General features: G+C 41.6%; 2 protein-coding genes across 8 annotated transcripts; both read left to right on the forward strand.

Moving 5' to 3' along the window:
- The first annotated feature begins 3,323 nt into the window (after positions 1 to 3,323).
- On the forward strand, positions 3,324 to 7,595 carry LOC109644675 (gastrula zinc finger protein XlCGF57.1-like). The gene is made up of 2 exons (XM_020110109.2): positions 3,324 to 3,504; positions 4,387 to 7,595. The coding sequence occupies exons 1-2, from the start codon at positions 3,444 to 3,446 to the stop codon at positions 6,033 to 6,035; spliced, it is 1,710 nt and encodes a 569-aa protein (XP_019965668.2). The 5' UTR covers positions 3,324 to 3,443; the 3' UTR covers positions 6,036 to 7,595.
- A 1,024-nt stretch (positions 7,596 to 8,619) lies between these two features.
- Positions 8,620 to 17,565, forward strand: LOC109644674 (uncharacterized). Of its 7 annotated transcripts, none has more exons than XR_011239578.1 (10): positions 8,620 to 9,216; positions 10,753 to 10,848; positions 11,614 to 12,059; positions 12,286 to 12,353; positions 12,455 to 12,535; positions 12,706 to 12,862; positions 13,855 to 13,959; positions 14,376 to 14,588; positions 14,676 to 14,745; positions 14,885 to 15,551. XR_011239578.1 is itself a non-coding variant. In XM_069516530.1 (10 exons), the coding sequence occupies exons 1-10, from the start codon at positions 8,931 to 8,933 to the stop codon at positions 17,347 to 17,349; spliced, it is 1,449 nt and encodes a 482-aa protein (XP_069372631.1). In that variant the 5' UTR covers positions 8,620 to 8,930; the 3' UTR covers positions 17,350 to 17,565. The 7 variants fall into 7 exon arrangements, 4 of the variants coding, with proteins under 4 accessions (XP_069372631.1, XP_069372634.1, XP_069372633.1 ...); XR_011239579.1 differs by having other exon boundaries at positions 14,908 to 15,026; XM_069516530.1 differs by lacking the exons at positions 13,855 to 13,959; positions 14,376 to 14,588; positions 14,676 to 14,745; positions 14,885 to 15,551 and adding exons at positions 16,177 to 16,284; positions 16,380 to 16,438; positions 16,793 to 16,849; positions 17,259 to 17,565.
- The last annotated feature ends 218 nt before the right edge of the window (positions 17,566 to 17,783 follow it).

Genomic DNA, 17,783 nt, shown 5'->3' on the forward strand with positions numbered 1-17,783 from the left:
GCTGCTAATCTCCACTGAGTCGTCTATATGTGAACATATAATATACATACATATAAAGATGATCAGTGACTGTTTATAAACACCATCAGGAGGAGTTTCCTGTAGTGACTTTGAAACATACATAAATACATTTTCACAGAGACGTTTAAACACCAGATTTCACTCTGAAGATGAATCGTCCCTGATCAGACCCCCAGTGAAGCTGATCGTCCCCGAGGCCTCGTCACGCAACAGCTGACACGTCCCTTAAAAAGACCCGACAGCAGCAGCGTCAAAGGTTCAACTCCCTTCATGTGATTCGGGCAACGTGACATAAAAGTGAATCGTGTTGACGTGTTGGTTTAGAGTCTGAGCCTCAAGAGGGCGCCAGCTGCGCTGCACACAAATTGTCTGATCTATTTGTATTTTTGTGTTAAATGCAGAGGTGGCAAAAGTACTCACATCCTGTATTTAAGTAAAAGTACAGATACTTGATTCAACTCATTTACTCAAGTAAAGTAAGAAAGTACAGGCTCTGAAAAGTACTTAAGTACAAAAGTAAAAATGAATTTTTAACTTCAATGATACATGATGCCTCTTTTGATAACTTGGCAAAATGAAAAAAGTTGTAGGCAAATAAAAAAGGATAATTTGACTCTTTTGTTAACAACCTGCACAGAGCTGGTACACAGAGAGAGAATCACGGGACACAGTTTAGTTTTGCTGCCAAATTTCAGACAGAATAATGACGACTGAACTGAACCGAGGTCCAGCATGAGCAAGGTCTCTGTAGGTGAACCTGAGGAAGGATCATTACCAGTACAGCAGCTCCACCAACCTCCAGACGCCTAGGGTCTCATGCTGCCCCCCAGTGGCACACACACCACCAGGGCCTGCGCGTCTCCCGAGGCAGGGGGGCAAGCGAGTGAGCGAGTGAGCGAGAGGTGCTCCGTGCGTAAAAGCATAAAAAAAACAATCCAGATCTTAAAATGTAAGGAGTAGAAAGTACAGATGTTTTTGTTCAAATGAAGCGAGTAAAAGTAAAAAGTCGTCAGGAAAATAAATACTCAAGTAAAGTACAGATACCTGAAAAATCTACATAAGTATAGTAACAAAATATTTGTACTTCGTTACTTCCCACCTCTGGTTAACAACTTACTTCAAAAAGGCCAAACTACAAAGTGCTACATGTAAGTTTCTTTATTTAACCAAGGTGTAGTCTGAAGACACGTGTCTTTAGTCTGATGGAAGATGTGGAGACTTTCTGTCCGGGTGTCAATGTGGAGCTCGTTCCATCGTTTAAGAGCCAGGACAGAAAACAGTCGTGATTTTGTTGAGTGTTAGCGCTCGGAGAGGGAGCTGCTGATTGGCAGATGCCGAGCGTAGTGGAAGTGCTTGGGTGTAAGGTTTTACCGTGTCCTGGATGTAGACTGGACCCGATCCGTTAACAGCACGGTACAAGTACTAGTGTCTTTACCGGATGCTGGCAGCCACTGGTAACCAGTGAAGGGAGTGGAGGAGTCTGAGTGAACTTAGGTTGAAGACCAGTCGAGCTGCTGCGTTCTGGATGAGCTGCAGCGGTCAGAAAGCACTAGCAGGAGGAAAGTCCAGTAGTCTGGATGTTGACAGTAAGGGAGAGTTGACTGTCCAGTGTCACACCCAGGTTCCTAGAGGTCTGGGTGAGGGCTACCACGGAGTTGTTGATGGCAAGCCAGGAGGGAGTTGCAGTAGTCTAGTGATGTGATTGGCTGAGAGTGTTTCTTTCATCACCAAAGGCTCTGATCTTTATTCACCTTCAGCTTCATGACTCAAACCAGAAGGTGGCAGCGTGGCCGGTCTGAGAGCAGAACCTGCTTATTCTCTTTCAAAGTAAAACAATGTGAGATGATTTTATTTGACTGACATTGACTTCTCTCTGAGATTTTTCCAAAGGCCGACGCCCAGCGGTGCTCAGAGAGTCCAATCAGAGATGAGCTGCGTCTGATGTGGGGGACCTTTAATTCCCGTGTCTGTCAGACAGGAGCAGATTATGAGCGAGCATCAGAGACAGGATGGTTTTTATCTGAGCGGAGATAAGACTCAGTAATTACAACAGAGAAAAGGCCAGAGACGCTCTGACATCACACAGGAAACATCTTCTTCATCCAATCAAATCTCATTTAACGGCTGAAAACCTCAGAACATTTAATCGGGAACTGATTATAATAATATAACTATAATATAATAACTTTATTATCCTAATTTTCAAAACATATTTGAATTGTTATAGACTTTTATCTTTCTGTTTGAAGACTGAGACGAAACACTGGATCTGTCACTGAATTATATACGAATTATATACATATATATACATATTGTAATTTGATTTTATATATATATATATATATATACTGTGGTTCAAGTTATACATAAAAGATATTTGATAGATATGTTATTTTATTAAGCTCCATGACATCATTAGATCATTTACACTGAAGCAGGCGTGATTCACAGTTTTATGTTCATTAGAAATATTGATTTGTGACGAGTCACTGGATCATTCAAACATCTGAGAACTTCACAGAACAAAACTTTTCAAATGAGTCAGCTTCTGAACCTCTGCTCTTTAACAGCGGGTTTGTCTGTGACGGACACTTCCTGACGTCAGCCGTAAACAGAAGGTCACAACGACTTGATGACGTGTTTCCGCTGCTGGGAGACGTCAACACAACGTCACAGAGAGCTACGTCACCATGGAGACGCTTCTGTGATTCGATCAGAAAAACAACAGAGTCACGTGTTTGTCTTTTTGTTGACAAACTCAAACAAAACACGGGAATCCACCCGGAACCACATGACCCGGAAACAATATTCTACTTCCGCTATCATCTCCTTCACAATAAAACTAGGGTTTTTCCTCTTACTTTTAAATTAACTTCAACATTTAATAAATAACCACTAAAGAAAATAAACCGAATGAAAAGATATATATCATAAAATATATTATCAATAATAACAATACAATTATTTCTGTCCAAAACGCAGCTGGACAGGTTTTACAGGTTTTACCTACCATGGACAACCGGTAGGTAAAATCTTATTTATATATATATATATATATATATATATATACTGTTGCCCGAGTCCATGCATCATGGAGGGGTCGTTGTCATGGTGATACAGTCACAATCGAATGTTAGTTGTGATGATTATGATTATCGATCATATTAATGTATGTATTTCACCACAGCAGGTTTAATATGAACACTTTATATAAACAGTTAAAATGGTCAAAAGAATCCATTTAATTTGCGACGGGAGAGAAACAGTGGAACAGAAACCAAGACGTCGTCAAAGAGGATTTTATTTTGAAATGCAGACCCGGAAGTGATAGTTCATATTTTCGCTGCTTTAACGATGCGCAGTTGAACCGTGAACCGGTGAAAATACCGAGAAAACGCGTCGATTGTTTGTTTTAATGATTGATGAAGCGAGACCGGAAGCTCATGGACGACGATTTCAAGGTGGAGACGAAGCTTCGAGAAGGTTTGTTCTAGTTCTACATCCGGAAACATCCAGGGGTAATGCTAATGATGCTAAGCTACTGTTAGCTAAACAGCTGATACTGAAGAAAACGATGTTTTCAGTCGGAGGAAGAAAAAACTGTAGAGAAGAGAGAAGTTTTATTTAAGTTATTATGAAATTATTATTGTCATTGCTAAACCAGTTTCATTAAAACCAGTTTTATTAAAACCAGTTTCATTAAAACCAGTTTTATTTAAACCAGTTTCATTAAAACCAGTTTTATTTAAACCAGTTTCATTAAAACAAGTTTAAATTAAAAAGTGTTTAAACCAACAGGCCACATGTTCCAGACCAGATGTTAGATCTCAGGAAGTGTTGAGTGTGTTCACACACACGTGATGTCGGATGTCGATACCAAGCAACACTTTTCATTTACCGCTGGTCGTGGAGTCATGTGACTAATACGACGAGAACAGGAAGAGAACATAAGTGTCTGCATCATTGTTTATCATCGTCTCAGTATTAGAGGTCCAAGTGAGGACGCCGGGCATTACCATAGCAACAGTAACGAGCTTTAACTATCAACTGTAAATAAAGATCAGAGACTGTAAAAATAAAGATCAGAGACTGTAAAAATAAAGATCAAAGACTGTAGAAATAAAGATCAGAGACTGTAGAAATAAAGATCAGAGACTGTAAATAAAGATCAGAGACTGTAAAAATAAAGATCAGAGACTGTAAAAATAAAGATCAGAGACTGTAGAAATAAAGATCAGAGACTGTAAATAAAGATGATGTTGATGAGCCGTCACGTTGTCCATCTTCATTTAAAACACAGCCATGTGTTTAATCGACACTCAAGATGTGACAGTTGACGAACGTCTGTGTCGTTCTGTGTTTCAGCTTCTTTACCTTCAGACGTCCGACAAGTGATCGTTGGTGAGGACGAGCAGCAGCAGTGGAGCCCCCTTGTGGACCAGGAGGACCCAGAGCCCCCCAACATTAAAGAGGAACAGGAGGAACCGTGGACCAATCAGGAGGGAGAGCAGCTTCAACGACTGGAGGAGGCTGATATCAAGTTCACGTTTACTCCTGTCGCTGTGAAGAGTGAAGAAGATGAAGAGAAACCTCAGTCGTCACAGCTTCATCAGAGTCCGACTGAGGACAACAGAGCGGACTGTGGAGGACCAGAACCAGCCAGGAACTCAGGTCCTGATGGACATTTACAACCAGGTCCTGAGGACAAGACTGAAGACTCTTCTGAGACTGAAGACAGTGAAGATGAACGGATGGAGACCAGGGAACCTCAGCCTGGTTTGAAAAATAAAGGGGTTCATTTGAACTGTAACACTTCAGAGAGATCGTTCAGCTGCTCTAAGTGTGGACAGAGATTCGGCCGTAAACCACATTTGAATGCACACATGAGAATTCACACTGGAGAGAAACCGTTCAGCTGCCCCTTCTGTGGCAAAAGATTTTCTCAGAAAGGAAACTCGATCAGTCACATGAGGCTTCATACGGGAGAGAAACCTTTCAGCTGCTCCGTCTGTAAGAAAAGCTTCAGGTACAGTGGAGACGTGAGCAGACACATGAGGATCCACACAGGAAAGAAGAAAAACTGCCGCGGTGATCGGAACGTGGTCGAGGTCGACTGCAGCGCTCACACAGGATCACAACTGACCCGCAGCTTCGACCCAGACAGACTCAAACCACCGGTGACTGACGACAGAACCGACGTCTGCACCGGTGAGGCTGGTTCGAAGGAAATCAGGGAAGTGGATTCAGATTTAAATTGCCAGAGAAATGACAACATCTCTGAGAGTGATACAAGATGTTATACTGACAAGGAGCCGTTCAGCTGCTCCGAGTGTGGCAGAACATTCTGTCGTAAGGATCATCTGATGAGCCACATGAGAACACACACGGGAGAGAAACCGTTCAGCTGCTCAGTTTGTCACAAACGTTTTAGCTGCAGCGGGAACATTTTGGCACACATGAGGATTCACACCAGAGAGAAACCATTTAAATGCTCATTCTGTGGCAAAGGTTTCAGCCAGAAAGGAACTCTGCAGCTGCACGAGAGGATTCACACTGGAGAGAAACCATTCAGCTGCCCTTTTTGTGCTAAAGGATTTGCACATAAAAGACGTATGACGCTGCACATGTCCGTCCACACTGAGGAGAAACGCTTCAGCTGCACTGTCTGCGACAAAAGATTCACATGGTACACACAACTCAAAACACACAAGTGTGTCGGTGCGTCCACGCAAAGTCGACATAACCAAACTGAGAAAAAAGTTTCAGCCAAGGAGGCGTTCAGCTGCAGCGAGTGTGGGAAACTATTCAGCCTGAAAGGAAATCTGAAGACGCACATGAGGATCCACACAGGAGAGAAACCGTTCAGCTGCTCAGTCTGCGGCAAAAGTTTTAAACAAAACGTTCATCTGACCGAGCACATGACCATTCACACAGGTGAAAAACTTTATAAGTGTGACGTCTGTGGAAAAGGATTCAACAAGAAGTTACTGGTGAAAAAACACACGTGTGTTTAAACACGTTCAGACTTCATGGATTTACATTTGGCATGAAGACAAATTGTTCATCATGTTTCAGCAGTGAAGATGAAAATGCCCAAAAGATCAAAATCTTATAAACTTCCAACTTAAAGTTTAATAACTGAGACAAAACAACAAAAATTGATACTAGGTTGATACTAATGCTGTATATGACCAGAGGGTTCAGTTTTTAACGACTTAAATTAATGGATTAAAGAAAACATCTGGATTCTTAGAATGAAGAGAAATTAAATTTGGGACAATAGAGGACGAGTGACAGCCTCAGTGAAAACAACCTACATGAATGTTTAGTGTAGAATATGAGACATGGGGGTGCTATGGGGGAGGGGCCTTCATAGACAGAGCTCAGAGTCACCGCCCCCTGACTCCGAAGTTGCAACTGGAACTCGACTTCAAAGTCCATGATGGCTGCTTTGTTCTTAAGAAGTTTTCTAAGAAAACGTTCCGTCAGATCCATGTCACGTTCTTACAATTGTTTGTATCCGTGTTCTTTTAATGATGAATGACGTGTTCGTAAGCCTGCGTCACTTTATGCCAAATATTCTGCGTGTTCTCTTCAACATGTTCACGTGTTTACAACAATTACAACATGCGCTGAAACATGTCTTTTAAGTATTAAAAATATTATTTAAATATAAAACAAATGTATATTTAAAGTGAAAAACACAATAACTGATTATTTATTTCAGTTGTCAGAGTTAGTGTGAAAAGATTCTGAGCAATAAGAACAAATCCCAGAAAAGAAAACTATTATATATAAATAAGTGAAAATCAGAATCTTCATAAAAATGGCTCAAGTGTGATTTAAGGAGAAATTTCTTCTTAAGAATAGTTGGTGAATGAGGCTAAGTGTTGTGAGGTGACTGAGGTGTGACATCATTCCGAGCTCATTGAAGTTTAATGGATTTTATATTTAATGGTTCATGTGGATCACACGTCTGATTCCCTCTAATGACACGTCCTCCATATTAAGGCTCTTTGTACCTGACCGTCAACATTTAGTGAAGAAAGGAGAATATGTGGAGTTACACACAAAGCAGAAGAAAATGATAAAAGCAAACATATGATTCCAAATCATAAAGTCTCCCAAAAGATCAGAATCTTATAAACTTCCAACTTTAAAGTTTAATAACTGAGATAAAACAACAAAAATCAAGTTTTTCATTAAACAACTGAATCTAAAGAGTTTCTCTGAACTCACTGTTCTCACAAACACAGTTCTCCATGTTTGAATGTTTAGTGAGAATTATTACACCCTATGTAGTGGACTCATTGTATCCCATCATGCATCGTGATAAGCGGTGTATGGCAGAGTGATATATCCCATCATGCATTGCTTGACTTGAGAGAACTGTACTTTGCCAGTATGAACCTGATCTGACCAGAAGGATCTGACTCAACAGATGTTTTCAGACGAACTTGGTGAAATAGTCCAAACATTTTCTGGAGTGAAGGAGAAACGAGATCTGCTGAAGAACGGGTCGAATCCAAATATACACAGAAGTTTTATTAAAACGTGACTTTGATATATTCAAACTTCTTGTGACATTTTCTGCTTTTCATCAACAAGTTACTGGAAACTCATAGAAACAGAACTTTAACCCACATTGGAACAATCGATGCATTTTAAGAAGAAAAATCATCTTTTCTTTACAAAACCCTGTTTGGAACAGTTCATATAATTCCACTGATTATTCAGGCTTCACCACGAGCAATCATCCTTTGAATCAAACACTAACTTCTGTGGCTGCTCCACAAGAAAAACATTTATGGACATAAACGTTCAAATAAAAACATAAAACACATTTTTAAGGACGACCCTCACGTCCCTTCACCCTCCAAATAGAAACATCTTCTGAAACACAACAGCAGTTTTTTAGATGAGAAACATTTCACCTGAGTGATGTTTTATCCATCTAATGACTTTTGATCGTTTTGACTTCAACACTGAAACGACAGAACATCTTTTCTTACAGTTTCAATCAAACTTCTCAGAATGTTTCAGGAACTGATGAACTTCTATCGACCAGAATAATCCAACACATGAAAGTCTGGAATCTGAATGAAGGACAAAAAGGCAGTTTGGGAAAAATAATTTAATCGTCATAGCAAAGAATTTCTGACACAAAAGCCGTTTTCTAAAAACCTTTTCACCGGCGTATTTGAACGAGATAATACTGTAGAAAAAATCTGTGAAATCTTGTCAACTGAAGAGCGCTGGGGGGAGGAGCCTGTGAAACGAACATAAACACGTCTCACTAGAAACATGTTCTTTGTCCTCTGCACAGCGTCTGTGTCTAAGACTGAAAGAAAGAAATCCTGAATATTTGAACCACATCCGTCTGCTCCAGTCTTTGATCCAGTCTTTGATCCAGTCTTTGATCCAGGCTGAAATATTTATACAGATATTAGACGTGAAGCTTGACTCATCTCTAGCGCCACAGTGAGGTTAGCAGAGTGAAATACAACTATAACTATAACACGGAGGGACATTAGCTTCATAACATTCCATGTCCCCAGAAGACGTTCTCTGGGATTATGATGTTTTCCTATTTATATTTACTTTGTTCTGTTCATACTTTCACTTGTAATGAAGTATTTGTACTTTACTGTCTGGTACTTTTACTTCAGTAAATGATTTGAATTCTTCTCCCACCACTGGTTAAGAATATTTTGTTGCTGATACTTTAGTACTTGTGTAACGTGTACTCTTGACAGAGTATTTCTACCGTGCAGTATGAGCACTGTGGTGTCCTCGTCGTCCTCCAGTCCAGCAGGGGTCGCTGTTGGCTCTGAGCTCGGTGTCTCTGTTTACCTGCCGCTGGCTCTCTTTGTTCGCTCCGAGACTCAAAGTGCGCAGAAAGGAGGAAAATGTGCGCCGTGCAGCTGCTGCGGGTGTCGGTACATGAGCGGATCAGCGCCGCCGCTGAAGACTTTCTGCTGCAGGTGGAGGAAGGAGAAGAAACGGCTCAAGTCCCGGCGCTGAGAGCGCTGCTCACCGAGCGGCTAACGGCGGCGGCGGAGGAGATCGTCGCTGTGTTTGAGGAAACCGTGGCGGAGTACGAAGACAGAGTGGAGCGGTCAGAGCGGGAGATCTGCCGCCAGAGGAGGCTGCTCGATGCCGTGATGAAGCCCGAAGTCCGGCTGTACAGAGCAGGTCAGTCCCTGCTCTCTGGAGCCGGAAAGCTAGCCGAGCTAGTGGAGCTAAGATGCTCTGTGGTAGCTAAGCTAGTGGAGCTAAGATGCTCTGTGGTAGCTAAGCTAGTGGAGCTAAGATGCTCTGTGGTAGCTAAGCTAGTGGAGTTAAGATGCTCTATGGTAGCTAAGCTAGTGGAGCTAAGATGCTCTGTGGTAGCTAAGCTAGTGGAGCTAAGATGCTCTGTGGTAGCTAAGCTATTGGAGCTAAGATGCTCTATGGTAGCTAAACTAGTGGATCTAAGATGCTCTATGGTAGCTAAGCTAGTGGAGCTAAGATGCTCTGTGGTAGCTAAGCTAGTGGAGCTAAGATGCTCTGCGGTAGCTAAGCTAGTGGAGCTAAGCTGCTCTGTGGTAGCTAAGCTAGTGGAGCTAAGATGCTCTGCGGTAGCTAAGCTAGTGGAGCTAAGATGCTCTGTGGTAGCTAAGCTAGTGGAGCTAAGCTGCTCTATTGTAGCTAAGCTAGTGGAGCTAAGATGCTCTGCGGTAGCTAAGTTAGTGGAGCTAAGATGCTCTGTGGTAGCTAAGCTAGTGGAGCTAAGCTGCTCTGTTGTAGCTTAGCCAGTGGAGCTAAGCTGCTCTGTGGTAGCTAAGCTAGTGGAGCTAAGATGCTCTGCTGTAGCTAAGATGCTCTGTGGTAGCTAAGCTAGTGGAGCTAAGATGCTCTGTGGTAGCTAAGATGCTCTGTGGTAGCTAAGATGCTCTGCGGTAGCTAAGATGCTCTGCGGTAGCTAAGTTAGTGGAGCTAAGATGCTCTGTGGTAGCTAAGCTAGTGGAGCTAAGCTGCTCTGTTGTAGCTTAGCCAGTGGAGCTAAGCTGCTCTGTGGTAGCTAAATTAGTGGAGGTAAGCTGTTCTGCGGTAGCTAAGCTAGTGGAGCTAAGCTGCTCTGTTGTAGCTACGCTAGTGGAGCTAAGATGCTCTGTGGTAGCTAAATTAGTGGAATTAAGATGCTCTGTGGTAGCTAAGCTAGTGGAGCTAAGATGCTCTGCTGTAGCTAAGATGCTCTGTGCTAGCTAAGCTAGTGGAGCTAACTGCTGCTATGTGTTACTTGTTGCTAGTTCTACAAACAGGTTTCTGAAGCAGAACTGAGAACTAACGAGAGCTGTGACTGTTATTGATGAAGTCTTTGATTATTGATTATAATACTAGTATTTTTATGTTTATTGGATGAAGTTTAAACTCAACTGTCTTCAAACCTACGAGACTTTAAAAGTTGTTTGTTTGCAGCTACAGACACAATGAAGCTGAAACAGACTTTGACCTGTTAATTTTCTTTTGTTAATTTAAGGATGGTGAAGGTGCAGCACTGCCATCTTGTGTGTGTGATTAAAAATGTTTTCATCAGTGTGTCACATGACCAAACTGCTCCTGAGCTCTTACTCTCAGTAGGAACATAATTATTATTTAGTCGGAGACACGAGCTTGATTCGGTCTGGACATGTTTGATGTTTGGTATTTAAGATAAATCACTCTCAGACTCCATTGATCCATTTACAGAAAAGGCCCATAGAGGATCTCTGGAGAGTCGGGTCTGGACCTTCCCCAGAGTTTGTCTTTCTCACAACACAGCAGGAGGTCCTCTGCAGGATTCAGGTGAGAGGCGGAGCAGCAGGCTGGATGTAACGTATAATCACCACAAACTCTCCTGACATCTTTGTTTGCGTCTTCTATGTGTGTTGGAGCCATTGTACGTGGTTGAAGCTTCAGGTTATTGGTGACTCGTTTTGTAGTTAAGTTCTTGACCTTCTATGATGATAGATATTAATGACCTGGGCCTTGTTTATAACCGCACAAAACAGGGCCTGAAAGTGGATGAACATTTAGGAGACAGGAAACTGATGATGCAGACGTGAAGAGATGAACTGAAGCAGATTATTGATCCACTTCATCATTTACATTCGAACCAACAGCGTTAGTTAGTAGCTGTAGTGACATAAATGTTCCTTAAGAAGCTTCAACTGAAAACACCATTATGATTATTATGTAATTTCACCTGAATCTTACACCCTGGACCTATAATAGTTTTTAATATCTTCTAACGCTGCGTGTATCAGCGAGACAAGTGTGTGTAAAATCGTTGCAGTGAATGTGCACTGAAAATAAAGAAAAACTATTCAAACTTCTATTTTCATATACGATCCCAGAGTGGAGGTTCGGATCCACAGTGAGATTCTAGAGATCTAGGATCCTCATGCTAAACTGAGTCCAGTATTAGAGAGTGAGTGGGGGAGGACATGTATAAATGGCCGCAGGTCGGATTGAACCCAGGTCCCTGCGGGTTGAGGCTTTGCCTCATGGAAACAGATCTTGATGTGTAAAATACAGTTGTTCTTTAAGCTCTCTCTACTCTCCCTGCAGACGTCCAGCAGGTGACGGTGAGTAAAGCTGCTGTTCCTCCTGAGCAGCAGCAGTGGAGCCCCCATGTGGACCAGGAGATCCCAGTGCTCCCCCAGATTAAAGAGGAACAGAAGGAACTGAGGATCAGTCAGGAGGGAGAGCAGCTTCAAGGACTGGAGGAGGCTGACATCATAAAGTTCACATTTACTCCTGTCGCTGTGAAGAGGGAAGAAGATGAAGAGAAACCTCAGTCGTCACAGCTTCATCAGAGTCTGGCTGAGGAAAACAGAGCGGACTGTGGAAGACCAGTACCAGCCAGGAACTCAGGTCCTGATGGACATTTACAACCAGGTCCCAGGGACAAGCTTTCAAACTGCTCTGAGCCTGTGGCTGAAAACAGAGGTGGTGATTGGAGGAAGACCATGGAATCTCCCTCTTATTTAAACACAAGAATTAACAAACATCCCGTAAGTCATATATTTAAACTTGATAAAAACTATTTCACTGCTCCGAGTGTTTGGCAGTGACAGTGTTCTGCACACAGCCTCACAGTGGTGCCCTGTGTGAGGCTGTGAACTGTAACTGTTCAGAGCTCAGTCTGTGTTGTTACTCCGCTGTTGTCCACCAGGTGGACGGATAACACATGAAGCAGTTTTGTCTAATCACCTGTTTTGTGTGTGTTCGTGTCTCCAGTGCAACACACTGCCGATCGTGAGGCTCCCTCAAGGCCTGGAGAAGATCCTGGCTAATGTTGGATATGTGTAAGTAAAACACACAAAAGCAAACAAACGCACTATGACTCTTATTTTATCATCAAAGCCACGTTTTCTTTCATCTAACGTGTCTGACTGTGTTTCTGTAGGAACGGAGAGTTGCTTTACAGGGTTCCAGCAGCTCCTCCTCTTGTTGCTCCTGCTCCTCAAGCCAAACCCCTGATTCCACAGTAGGTCACCCTGACTGGCTCAGAATCTGTGGTCACCAACTGAAAAACATAACAAACTTACTGTCGCCTAATATTTTATTTATTTATTTGTGTACCATATTTCCAGCTCACTATTCTTTTCTTCCTTCACAGTTTTACACAGTTGCTCTCATTCTATCTTTTTCCCACAGAAAGAGAAGGCGGGTAAACCAGCTGGACGACAGTAGGCCGTACATTAAGAAGCCGCCAAACGCTTTCATGCTTTTCAGAAAGGAAGAGAGGCTGAAAGTCGTGGCTGAGCTCAACAACGCCAACAGTGCAACTGTTAACACCATCATTGGACAGAGGGTATGTCTGTTAGAGTCTGCGTCACACAAACTTCTCCACAGTTTGTAAAAGATTTACGAGTTTCCTGCGAATGGACAACACCATGAAAAAATTCTTGACAGTAATTTTTACCGACACCTAGAAATGATGTTTCCTCTGCGTTTATTTGTCTGTTAGTTCAAAGAATTACACAAAAGCGAGCGTCTAACTTTAGAATGAAGATTTTCTCTAAAAGATTTTTAACCCTGGAACCAGGTCGACCAGCTGCGAAATTAATTGTGAACATAAAACATTTGAATCCGACCCAAAGAAATGTCGGAAAATTTAAAAAGGGCCAAAGACTGAACATAATTATTTGAATAGTGAAGGAATCATTGTGAATGATCCGTCGCATCAATGGACAACACGACTGCAAATGTCACACAGACACACAACCTCAATAGAGGTGAACGTCAACAAATGTTGAAAATGTAACATGCAGAGCCGGTTTGGAGAATGTGGACAAACTTTCCCGTGTCCTGCCTGTTTGAGAAGTAAGTGAAATGTTGTTTTCTAGTTAACGTTGACTATATTTACTCGATTCATATTTATGCACTTCGACATCTAACGTTATCATGATATATGAAGCTAGCTGTGCAGTGATGTTAACATTGATGCTAGGTCAGTTAGCTAACTTTAGTCAAACGGATGAACTAAGTTGTACTGGTGCACAGAGACAAGTCGTTATTCGGCACATAGTTTTTTAAATCACACGGATGTCCCGCTGTGTTTCTAACATTGGTTGATCAGTTGACAAATTAGTCTTGAAAATGAAATCAATGAATCAACAGATGTTGATTTTATTCCCATGGAGATGACATGAAAATGAATTTGGTTCAGTCCGGTGAAGTTCAACAGCCTGATATTAGCCAGATTTGTCAACTCGTTATTGTACGTGTTCAGTGAACAGCTAATTAAATTCATGTTCACATTCTGGGTGCTAGCCTAACGATACTTCATTTGTTTTGTTGCAGATGATAATGCATCATCCTTTTTGTGGATCCAACCTGAACTCTGAAAAATATTCTGCAGTCGCTGTGGCAACGAAAACAGATTCTTGTTGGATGCCACAAGTCACGGTATCGTTTCAGAGTTTACTGCTGATCTGTACATACTGGATGAGAATACATTTACATTTAGGGCATTTAGCAAACGCTTTTGTCCAAAGCGACTTACAATAAGTACATTTGTCACAAGAGAGAAACCACAACATTTCACTGAAATATAGAAACAATTGTCAAGCCCCCCTCTGAGGATGGAAGAATAGAACTCTATGACTACGCAGTGATCTGTACATTATGTCGTCGTGAGATTTGATTGGATTGTTTAAAGCAGGAAGTACAGTAAATGTGCCCTGGCTTCATTTCAGAGTTCAAAAGAAAAAGTACGAACCTTGGGACGGTAATTTCTCTTTGATGATGTCGACTTCTCATTTTCCTGGTGGTGATTTCTGTCATATATTTTTACTGTTCTAATGAAACATGTTTCTCTGTAGATTTCAGTGGGTGTCATGCAGATGAATGGTTCTACCCCTCGTAGTGCGTCCAGGGGCAGATGCAGAGGAATTGTTGAAAGCTGCAGAACAAAAAATGAACGTTCTGCTCGATCCTGATAGTAAAAAGATAATCAGGGTTCCAGGATCAGAGTTCGCTCTGGAACTCAGACGGTGGAGAAGTCGTACCAACACATCACACTGTTTCTCTGCATGGTTAAATAACCTCATTATAAATGTTTTAATTAATAACCACACAAGAAGAGCTGTCGACTAGAATCTTGAGTCCTTGTTTTTCCACAGATCTCAGAAACCTGAGAGATTCAGAGGAGGTGGTGAGGAGAAGTGCAGAACTCAAAGTGGCCATGCTGTTGTGAGTCGAACATTTATCTTGTTGTCCTCTTCACAAATTTGGATAAGGATGCTCATCACGTGAGAGACGCAGACACTGTTTATGTTGGAGCTTCTCTCGAATCTTAAGTACGACAGTGATATATTTGTTCTATTTGCAGGTAATTGAATGGACCTGGAGCAGGACCAGGGATGATGTTGGAGAGCATTCAAGTCAAACCTCAGAGCAAGTCCTGAAAAATGTCCACATTCTGAGAATCACGTCCACAAACGTACTCTTATTTTTTCAACCAGAGGCTCCAAGAGAAGACACAACATGATGTATGAGTTCAAAAAAAGGAACAAAGACATTTAAGTGCTATGAGCAGGATCGTGTGTGTGTTCAAAACGACAAAGGAGAAAGTAGTTGTGAGTTCAGATGATGTCGGCCGTCATGTTGGTGTGTTCTACCTGATGTCGGGTCACGCCCTCAAAGAAACGGCTGCATGGTGTGTGCACAACCTCCACTGACCTTCAACGAATTTCATCGCCTGTCTAAGGTCCAGATTTTACCGAAGGTCCAAACAATCTAGGACGATTTTAGCCTCTGGTTGTTTTGTGGGTTTTTGTTTGAAAGTCTCACTGTTTCTAATTGTTAGTTTGACTGTATCTCGTTACTGCTGCTGAATAATCATCGTCCGTCCTGATAATAAATCATCATCTGTGGAACTGACTCAGTGTTTGTTCCAACCTGTTTGAAGTGTTTGTCCTGTGATGATGTTCTGTGATGATGATGGTCCCAGTTTTTTATCCCAATGTTTTTCATCTAATGAAACAGAATTGTCTTTACTATTCACGTGTGGTTTATTTATTTATTTATATATATATATAATCTTCAGATCCAAGTTCTACATGTTTCAAAATAAAAGCTCTGTAATTTAGCTTGGTTCAAAGCATGGCAGCAACAAAACGAATGTTGTGCTTTTACTTTTAAGACAAGCAAACCTAAAGAGATTCTCTTGGTCGAATATGTTGAATTAAACATAATCTAATTCTTAACATGACCTGGTGGTGATTTTGACCTGAGGTTTGACCCAGTTGTCGACCACTGCTGTTTATCTGAGGACCTAGAAGGAGACACGGTCAACTTTTCCCCAGACTGAAGACACACTGCCCCCGTCAATCCATTTTTATTAATATTGAACGTGTCCAAACTCAAATACGCACGTCAAGAAAACCGTGGATGAGATGAAGGGGTCGAGACGTTCATACAGATGTTTGTAGCACGTGATACAATTGTATTATTATATTTATTTGATCTCTTTGACATTGAGAGAAAAATTCAGGGTTTCGAGGGAAAAATCAAACGTGTTTGATTTGATCCAAATAAAAATGTACATTTTCATGAGGGGTGCACTCTGAGTGATGTTGTAGTTGTGTGTTTGTGCACTGACGGTGTGTTGTGTGTCCTCAGTGGAAAGCGCTGCCCAGAGAGGTGCAGGCCAAATACTACGAAGAAGCTGAGAAGGAGAGGCAGATCCACAGTCAGCGCTTCCCCAACTGGTCCTCGAGTGACAACTACGTATGTTCACTATGCACACACTCAACTTACACATGTTCACAGCATCACACTAAACGACGCAAGACAGGTTTTCATCAACTGATGTTTTTGTGTAGGGCAAAAAGAGGAGGAGGATCAGGAGGAAGGGTCTTACCATGACTGAAGGTACAGCTGTGTGTGTGTCCATTTAACTTTTAATATGAAAATCATTCAGTAATTGTTTAATCAATCATAATTAAATATGAAACCAACAAAACAATGAGGTTCAAAAGTTTTGTCTTTATCTGAAATCTTTTTTTTTAAATAAAAAGTTTGGATCTCAAATCAAATAAATATCACACATCCTCTAAACATGAGGGATCATTGTGGCTCCGTCCCCTGAACAGAATGATCCGTCCTCTATTTTGTGTGTGAACCTGCTAAATAACAAACACTCAAAACTTGTGACTTAAGTTTGAGAATCAGCATCTACTTGTGAAAACATGTTTTTGAAGCCTGAGTGAACCGATCCGTGTCTTCACTTGTCCAGGAACACTCGATGCACCGTGAACCGTCCACAGGACACTTTGGATCCCCCCCCCACAGGGTAAACCAGCTGGAGGACAGTAGGCCGTACATTAATGTCAACACAACCCCCACCCCCTCTGTATCATTGAAATGAAATTTAATTGAATTCCAACATGAGTTTTGCAGGGATTTGAAAGTTTCACTGGATGAAACATGAGGAATCAGTTTTAAAGGTTGTTTCTGTGGGATCCATGATTTGTGTGAACAAAGTTTGACAGTCAAAGGTTGTGAATATATTTAAAACAGAAGAACCTGCTGTGTTCCACTGAGTCTGAGCTTCACTTGGACCGACTCATCAGGGGACGTGGAATGTTATGAAGCTAATGTCCCTCCGTGTTATAGTTATAGTTGTATTTCACTCTGCTAACCTCACTGTGGCGCTAGAGATGAGTCGAGCTTCACGTCTAATATCTGTATAAATATTTCAGCCTGGATCAAAGACTGGATCAAAGACTGGATCAAAGACTGGAGCAGACGGATGTGATTCAAATATTCAGGATTTCTTTCTTTCAGTCTTAGACACAGACGCTGTGCAGAGGACAAAGAACATGTTTCTAGTGAGACGTGTTTATGTTCGTTTCACAGGCCCCTCCCCCCAGCGCTCTTCAGTTGACAAGATTTCACAGACTGTTTCTACAGTATTATCTCGTTCAAATACGCCGGTGAAAAGGTTTTTAGAAAACGGCTTTTGTGTCAGAAATTCTTTGCTATGACGATTAAATTATTTTTCCCAAACTGCCTTTTTGTCCTTCATTCAGATTCCAGACTTTCATGTGTTGGATTATTCTGGTCGATAGAAGTTCATCAGTTCCTGAAACATTCTGAGAAGTTTGATTGAAACTGTAAGAAAAGATGTTCTGTCGTTTCAGTGTTGAAGTCAAAACGATCAAAAGTCATTAGATGGATAAAACATCACTCAGGTGAAATGTTTCTCATCTAAAAAACTGCTGTTG

The sequence above is a fragment of the Paralichthys olivaceus genome, chromosome 20, assembly GCF_024713975.1.
Source record: "Paralichthys olivaceus isolate ysfri-2021 chromosome 20, ASM2471397v2, whole genome shotgun sequence".
NCBI lineage: Eukaryota > Metazoa > Chordata > Actinopteri > Pleuronectiformes > Paralichthyidae > Paralichthys > Paralichthys olivaceus.

Bases quoted from the DNA above. Each gene is read 5' to 3' on its own strand.
- LOC109644675 (XM_020110109.2), top strand. From the start codon at position 3,444: ATGAAGCGAGACCGGAAGCTCATGGACGACGATTTCAAGGTGGAGACG. The intron at 3,505-4,386 runs GTTTGTTCTAGT...TCTGTGTTTCAG, and splicing joins GGAGACGAAGCTTCGAGAAG to CTTCTTTACCTTCAGACGTC.
- LOC109644674 (XM_069516530.1), top strand. From the start codon at position 8,931: ATGTGCGCCGTGCAGCTGCTGCGGGTGTCGGTACATGAGCGGATCAGC. The intron at 12,863-16,176 runs GTATGTCTGTTA...GTGTGTCCTCAG, and splicing joins ACACCATCATTGGACAGAGG to TGGAAAGCGCTGCCCAGAGA. The intron at 16,850-17,258 runs GTAAACCAGCTG...TAAATATTTCAG, and splicing joins TTGGATCCCCCCCCCACAGG to CCTGGATCAAAGACTGGATC.